This window comes from Sinohyriopsis cumingii, chromosome 9, assembly GCF_028554795.1.
Source record: "Sinohyriopsis cumingii isolate HCF-2022 chromosome 9, ASM2855479v2, whole genome shotgun sequence".
NCBI classification, from domain to species: domain Eukaryota; kingdom Metazoa; phylum Mollusca; class Bivalvia; order Unionida; family Unionidae; genus Sinohyriopsis; species Sinohyriopsis cumingii.
The window spans coordinates 47,775,823-47,784,736 of record NC_142969.1 but is presented as its reverse complement, the minus strand read 5'-3'; the positions used below and the strand labels follow the sequence as shown (position 1 = coordinate 47,784,736).

The 8,914-nt window shown below is 35.1% G+C and overlaps 1 protein-coding gene across 1 annotated transcript in view; it reads right to left on the bottom strand.

Annotated features, from left to right (window-relative positions):
* Positions 1-472: 472 nt before the first annotated feature.
* LOC149791757 (outer dynein arm-docking complex subunit 4-like) overlaps positions 473-8,914 on the bottom strand; it is a 51,190-nt gene continuing 42,748 nt past the window's right edge. The window contains exons 10-12 of the mRNA XM_089970259.1: positions 1,981-2,049; positions 1,230-1,443; positions 473-522 (exon numbers count right to left, since the gene is read on the bottom strand). Coding sequence (XP_089826385.1) covers positions 1,235-1,443; positions 1,981-2,049 — 278 coding nt within the window. The 3' untranslated portion in view covers positions 473-522; positions 1,230-1,234. The remainder of the gene's footprint in view (positions 523-1,229; positions 1,444-1,980; positions 2,050-8,914) is intronic.

Genomic DNA, 8,914 nt, shown 5'->3' with positions numbered 1-8,914 from the left:
TCATCATGTATTTTGCATACAAATTTTTTAAACTAGGTTACAAAAAGTCATTGGCCAGATGCAAACCTTTTGCACAAATTCAAATCAGTTTACAAAAGCCATTGGCCAAGTGCAAATATTTTATGCAAATTCAAAGCAGTTTATAAAAGCCATTGGCCAGGTGCAAATATTTTATGCAAATTCAAAGCAGTTTATAAAAGCCATTGGCCAGGTGAAAATTTTGTATCCAGATTCAAAGTAGTTTACAAAGTGTCATTGACCAGGTTTATGTTTAACATGTCACCTTTAAATTTTGCTTCAATCTCCAAATAATTTTACACCAATGCACTCACAAATCATTTGCCAATAGAAGGATACATGTATTTCCTGTTAACTGTGAAATATAGGAGCAGTGAGGTTCACACAATATGCACAATAAACTTAGTGTCAATCCATACATCTCTGTACAAAGTGTAAACAGAGCTATGCAGTTTTCTTATCCTCTTTCAACTTGCAGAGACAGGGCTCCATTTACCATTTTGACTGAAAAGGTAAGTGAAATTCTTAGCAGTTTCCCCATATGAATGGACAGAACCATATTTACCTAATGCCACTGAAACAGTAACAATTCACGGAAAACGTGTGCATGAAAATAATTTTGACAAAGCTGCAGTTATTATAATATGCAAAAGCAGTAAACACCTGTATGTTTACCTGGTCAGATGATAAAGATTCATGTTTTTCAAAATAAATACCAGTGCATTTAATGTTTTTTCTACACACATTATTTGGTTTTTTTTAAATGTCCAGATATAAAAATATACTCAAAGAGTTAACTATATCAGACTTCTTTTACCCCAGATGTTCATTCATAAATTGCTTCTCACACTGGTGAATATTTCATGCTTGATAGAATAGCATTCAGAATTATGCAGGGGTTTGAAACTAATTCTTCATTACATACCATATATATATACTTACTTATAAGTCAAGTCAAATTGCAACAACAAAGATCCTGATCTGCCATAACATAATGTGTCTGCAGACCAGGGTCTATTTTGTTTGCTCTATTGATTACTCCTAATGAAATGTAAAGACCCTTATTTGCCAGTGCATCATGCGAAAAGAAATCTGTGTCTATGCAGTTTGCAGTTGGACTCGACTTATAAGTAAGCATAAATGATAGGTAATGCTTGAAATTAAAAACAGATAAAGTGACTTTTCATATGGTCTTAATGAGTTTGTTTCACCTTTTCTATGATGCTATCACATTATTCTTGATTTCGTTTTCCTCCAGTTTCTTCCTTGTGTCCATTTCCCTAGGGTTTCTGAGATCTGCCTTTTTTTCATCTTTATTTTCCTGGCCCTTACCCTCGATGGAGGTCAAAACTGTGTTGCCAGCAGTGATTTTGGTACTGATTTCATCCAGAGCTTTTCTGATGGCAGTTTCTGCTGATCTGTCTCCTACACATATATAATTATTAACAATGAGGAAATATAAAATGTGGCCATGCAAACCTAATATCAGGTTTCAATTTTTTCATAGTAAAGTTTGTGTCTGAGGGAACAGATGGACAAGCAACCATTGAAACGTACTCACCAATTTCCAAAATCCACTTGCAAAGACAGATTTTTTTAATCTTTATCAGAGCACAGTCAGTCAGACAGCGATATCAGAACACATAACATTTTCTCATGGTATGACACCATCCAGTTTAAATAAAACCAACCAAAATGTCTGTTTCCTTAAAACCATGAATACAGGTATCGGCAAAAAGAGTGGAATTGACAGTATTCTGATAACAGAAAATACTTTGATCTAAACACAAATTACATCATGAAGACATCTGGCCACATGATGAGCACATTTCTATGCAGTACCCTAAATTTATGTTTATTTTTTAATAACTATGTACATGTATTTAAACCTATACAAGTGTTGGAACTTTAAGACTATAAGTCCATGAGTATAATCTTGTTGTAGCAGTATGTAGTTCTTACCATGTTTAATAGACAGATCAAGGGCTTTCTGAAACGTAGCTTGAGCAGACTGGGCATCTCCTTGTTTCACTAAAATCAAAAGAAATACATGCACCTTCAAAACTGATAGTTACTGTGGCACAGATCTAATTCAGTACTCACTCATTACAACATTGACAGTGTGGCAAAGATTGAATAATGTACTCACTGTAACAATGATAGTGTGGCACAGATCTCACTCATTAAGACATTGATAGTGTGGTACATATCTAATACAGTACTCACTCATTATAACATTGATTGTGTGGCACAGATCTAATACAGTACTCACTCATTATAACACTGATAGTTAGTGTGGAACAGATCTAATAAAGTACTCACTCAATAAAGCATTGATAGTGTGGCACAGATCTCACTCATTAAGACATTGATAGTGTGGCACAGATCTAATACAGTACTCACTCATTATAACATTGATTGTGTGGCACAGATCTAATACAGTAATCACTCATTATAACATTGATTGTTAGTGTGAACAGATCTAATAAAGTACTCACTCAATAAAGCATTGATAGTGTGGAACAGATTGAAAACATTACTCATTGTAATACTGATAGTGTGGCAGAATTCATACAGTACTCATAATAACATTGATAGTGTGACAGAGATCTAATAAAGTACTCACTGTAATACTGATAGTGCAGCATAGATTTAATACAGCACTCATTCATCATACCATTCGTAGTTACTTTGACACAGATTTAATACAGTACTCATTCGCTATAACACTGACAGGTACTTTGACACAGATTTAATACAGTACTCATTCATTATAACACTGATAGTTACTGTGGCACATATTTAATACAGTACTCATTCATTATAACACTGACAGTTACTTTGACACAGATTTAATACAGTACTCATTCATTATAACACTGATAGTTACTTTGACACAGATTTAATACAGTACTCATTCATTATAACACTGATAGTTACTGTGGCACATATTTAATACAGTACTCATTCATTATAACACTGACAGTTACTTTGACACAGATTTAATACAGTACTCATTCATTATAACACTGGTAGTTACTTTGACACAGATTTAATACAGTACTCATTCATTATAACACTGATAGTTACTGTGGCACAGATTTAATACAGTACTCATTCATTATAACACCAATAGCTTTTTGACACATTTCATACAGTACTCATTATAGCATTGATAATAGTTACTGTGACACAGATTTAATACAGTACTGATTCATTATAATATTGTCTATGGGATCCAAAGGGCATACCAGCTTGTAATGAAGCAGATGTTACATATAATTTCACTAGGAATAATAAGACTGTAATAATGACCATAACTGCTTTATAACAGGAACTGTACTATATAATCAGTGGTCTTAAAACAGAAACCAAGCTATAATGAAGGGTCTTATAACAGGAACTATGCTATAATGAAGGGTCCTGTAACAGGAACTATGCTATAATGAAGGATGTCATAACAGGAACCATGCTATAGTAAAGGGTTTTATAACATGAGCCATGCTTTAATGAAGGGTTTTATTGACTAAGGAACCGTGCTATAATGAAGAGTCTTATAACAGGAATCATGCTATAATGAAGGGTCTTGTTGCAGGAACCATGCTATAATCAAGGATTTTATAACAAGAACCATGCTATAGTAAAGGATTTTATAACAGGAACCATGCTATAATAAAGGATTTTATAACAGGAACCATGCTATAATGGAGCATTTTTTAACAGGAACCATGCTATAATGAAGGGTTTTATAACAGGAACCGTGCTATAATGAAGCATTTTGTAACAGGAACCATACTTATAATGAAGGGTTTTATAACAGGAACCATGCTATAATGAAGGGTTTTATAACAGGAGCCATGCTATAATGAAGGGTCTAGTAACAAGAGACTGATGCATTGTTAGCTTCATTTGGCAGTTCTTAAATTATTCAATAGCATTAGATTTATCAATCCCATGCTAAGAAAGCTTATCTTGTGGTTATTACATCTGAAGTACAATTCCAAAAGTAATCTGTAACCTGGACAGCCAAGTCATTTACCTGCAATTTAGACATAAGATTCCATTATCCTGACTGACCAGTTTCATGAATTAGTTCAAACATAGGTAATAAGAAATGGATATTTGGACCATCATCACATATTTTCAATAAACTTTAATGTTTTTATTCTTTATTACAACAAATAGCTGCATGCACACATTTTCCAACAAGTGAAAAGAAACCCTGCTACAAGTTGACATGAAAATGTAATGGGTTAAATGGTAATAAATTTAAATGAAAAAGTCAGTAGGAAATGTTTTCCCTTTATTTTGTGTCATGAACAATTTCGTATCTTTTTGCAACCAACTTGGAAAATAGCCATTTATGGAGTTAACTTCGGTTTTCATTCTTGCTAGGTTAGTTATGAGTGTGTTTCCCATTAAACTGCTCAACCCTTAGTGACTGCACATTCTGGGTCATACACTAGTCACTGACTGATGTATTAAACAATAAAAATTTATGTATGTTTGATCACTGAAATAAAGAGATACATTCAAAATTCATACAAATTCCTCTATTCAGTGAAAAACAACAAATATAATGCATGGAGATCAGGTTTGGTTTGGTTCTGTAGGTTTAACACCAATTTTCACCATATGATGGATCATACATGGCAGCCAGTGTATTTAGTGGAGAAAGAACCCAAGAAAACCACTGGAAGAACCACTAACCCAAGGTCAATCTTTCTTGAGCATCCACATTCATCTGGCTGAGGTGAGACTTGAACACTTGCAGAAAGAAGTGAAATCTCAGTAAAAGGCAAGCTTCAGACACCACTCTGTCACATAGGGCCCCTGAGAAAAGGTATAAACAAATCTAGGACAGATCTAGGTCAATGAATGCACCTCTGCCAGTGTCATCAGTGAAAATACCTCTGCCTGTGGCCTCAGTGAGAACATCTCTGCCTGTGGCCTTAGTCAAAATACCTCTACCAGTGGCCTCAGTAAAAACACCGCTGCCTGTGGCCTCAGTGAAAACATCTCTGCCTGTGGCCTCAGTGAAAATACCTCTACCAGTGGCCTCAGTAAAAACATCTCTGTCAGTGGCCTCAGTGAAAACATCTCTGCCTGTGGCCTCAGTGAAAATACCTCTGCCTGTGGCCTCAGTGAAAACACCTTTGCCTGTGGCCTCAGTGAAAATCCCTCTACCAGTGGCCTCAGTAAAAACACCTCTGCCTGTGGCCTCAGTGAAAATACCTCTATCAGTGGCCTCAGTAAAAACATCTCTGCCTGTGGCCTCAGTGAAAACATCTCTGTCAATGGCCTCAGTGAAAACATCTCTGCCTGTGGCCTCAGTGAAAATACCTCTGCCTGTGGCCTCAGTGAAAACACCTTTGCCTGTGGCCTCAGTGAAAACATTTCTGCCTGTGGCCTCAATGAAAATACCTCTACCAGTGGCCTCAGTAAAAACACATCTGGTTGTGGCCTCAGTGAAAATACCTCTGCCAGTGGCCTCAGTAAAAACACCTCTGCATGTGGCCTTGGTGAATATTGTGTTTGTGTCATGGATAACTCCTTGTAGCAAATGAAATCAGAAGCAAATAACTGCACAAAGATCATTGTATATTACTGTATTTTTGTATGTTTATATTTATTTCCAAAACATTATTAAATCTCACAAAAGTACTTAATTTATTTCACATGAAGTATTTTAAATGTGTTATGTACTTTTAGCTACATATAATGATGCTGACTCGAAAATTTATTGAGTTACAGATAGGATAAAACGTGGTGTGTGAAATTAGATTGTAATAATTTCCTGTTTCATAAATATTAAAAGTATCACGGTGACTGTATGCTATTTCAGATTACCAGCAATAGGGAAATTGCATCATCAACTCTAAAATGCTTTTTTCATTTTTGTTTTTGGGGGAAGAGAGTTACATAGAAAAGGATGCATATGAATTCCATCTCATTTTTCTTCTTGCACCTCGTGATCAAAATAAAATATGGTCCAATATATGAGATAGAGAAGCTTTTTGTTTTTTCATTTTAACTTACTGCCCTGTGTTGCTGAAGCTTTTTGTCAAAGAGAGAAAACAATAATAAATGAAACAGTAAATGTAAACTATGAAAATACATACCATACTCCTTCAGGGTTTAAATATTCAGAGTAGTTATATCCATATAGTCTCTATCAGCATAAATCCCAAGAATGACCATTTTGCATGCTGTCTAATTTTCTTTGCAAGTATAACAACCTCTCCATTCCAAACAAATAAGATTATGCTTAAAGTGCATGTACTCTTCCTGTACTTAGGTAGCAATTATTTTTGATCTTTGCTCATGCTAGATGTACTTTAAATTTCTGCCAGTTCCGTTGGCAAGTTAAAAAAATGTCACTGGCTGAGAAATGTATACTAGTAACCACCTGGTGTTTCCTTTCATTATATACAGTAGTCCCCCTCTTGAACGGCCCCCTGACCAGCGGCCACCCACTCCTTACGGCCAGAATCCCTTGGCACTGACGAGTTTGTGTTCAAAAGTACCCCTCGCGAAAGGCCACCCGGCTAACACGACCAGCGGCCAGCATATTAGTGCAATAATATAAAATTTACCCCTCACAAGCGGCCGCATTTTATCTGAATATGTATCCAGAACCAGTATTTTATTCAAAATGTGTGTTAAGTAATCCGATTTCTGTTTCCCGATGTCAGGTTTTCGTTACTGAAAGAAGTGTTGAGTAAAGTACATTTACCACTAAGGTTAATATTATATCATTTACGCCTCATGAGAAGCCAAATTTATTCCATAAAAACCAAGAAAGACTCAAATTTTAATCCATACAAAAGGGTAAGTATATGTAATCCAATTAGCCTTACTGCTGTGTTATCATAAGATGTCCGGTTTAGTCACTCTGAAAATTGTTAAGATTACAATTATTGAACAGTATTAACAGATGGGAACTGGCAGTATCGATGTACAATACACAAGTCAGCAGGAAAATGTTTTGATAGCCTTTATGGCTTCCCTTAGTAAGATGTTGAGCTTGTTCACTTTGATAATTAGTGGCAATACTACTGACAATAATTGTCAAAATTGCAAATCACAACGGCCGCGAGGTCAAATCTGCGTAATGTTAATGGTACATATCAAAGCCGTTTTGGCTTCTCTCACTTAGTGTAAAGAAATGTATAAAAACAATAGGGTACCAGACTGCGACTAACAAATCACATGATAAGATCACTTCCTTTGAAAACACACAGCAATTTGTTTAGATGCATAAAAAATTGTTTTATCAGTATTGTAGTTGGCAACATGAATAACTTACTGCAAAAATAACAACATGTCATCGAGGAAAAGAAAAATTATCAGTTTAGAAAAGAAAGTGAAAATAATTCAACTGACGGGGAGGAGGGGAGGTGTCGAGGATCCTTGCAGAAAACTAATGTCGGGAAGACTCAGATAAACAATATCATGAAAGATAATGAAACAATTCTGCAGAAGTGGGAAGGTGAAATGGATGGAGAAAGGAAGATTGTTTGAGCCAGGAGACGTTTGTATCCTGATTTGAATGACAAGAAAAAGCAACAATTTTGTCAGTTGAATTGGGATATGACGACTTTACCGCAAGTAGCAGATGGTTGCACAGATTTCAAGTGCGATACAATATTAAGTGTTCTGTCCTTAGTGGAGAATCAGCTGATGTTAATAATTAAGTTGTCAAAGATTGAACAAAAGACTAAACGATATATGCAGGGGATATGACAGCAAGGATATTTTTAATTGTGACGAGACTGGTTTGTTTTTTAGACTGTTATCAACAAAGAGACAGATGATGTGATCTGTAACATAATTATAAAGACAGTTTTAAAACTGTATCAATGGTTATTCATAGCATTCTTTTGAAAATGATGAAACAGTTTGTTTTAGATTTATTTCACAACATGCATGTGATTTTTAATGAAAATATTAAATGTTTTAGAATTAAATGTACTTGTGACTTTCTTCATATGTATTTACTATTCGCATTTGTCATCCCCCACTAGAAAGGCCACCCTCATTATAAGGCTACTTCCCTGATGCATTAGGGGTGGCCTTATAAGAGGGGGACTACTGTAGTATGGTATTCATAATACCTATAGGTAGCCTCATTTCCAATTGGTAGCCTCACTAATCTGATCTGGTCTGGGCTGCCAAATCTTGACCTCTGTTAGCTTGGAATGACTGAATACAGCCTTAGCATATTTAATTAGTATGCAAATACTGCTACAAAGCCCTGTGATTCTTTTAATAATTGAAGTGGCAATAAAAACTAGAAGGAATTGCTACCCAGTGGTATCACTTGATAATGGAATATGATACTGCACTTGTACATGAGTAAGATCAGTCATCAGGTAAGTGAACAATACAGATTTACAATCATGAAAACACCACTGTCTGTCTGTCTGTCTGTCTGTCACTCTCAATGGGGCATACATTTTATTTGATCATTTGGTGCAAGAAGAAAATTGTGATAGAATATGTCTTTGTCATGTTTATTCATCTTCTAACTTGTAAATTCTAATGCACATGTATGTAAATAAATCAAAACAATGTACATTACAAGCTTCGTACATTACTGGTGCATGCTGCTTTAGCACAGTTACATCTGATCTATGTTAATTTTTAATACTGACGATCATGTGATTGTTTAAAATACTCCAAGTAAGATCCTATATTTATGTTTTCATACACAATCTCTTCCGCAAAATGAAATATTTTTTACACATTATTTTTTGCAATCTTGGAGAATTGTTTTCCATACGAAACTTATGATAAAGCGTTTTGGATGATATAATCCATATATGTCGAAGCCAAGATTTTCTGGTCAAAAAGTATCATCTTATAGGCCAGCAAATATGGTACTGTTAATCAC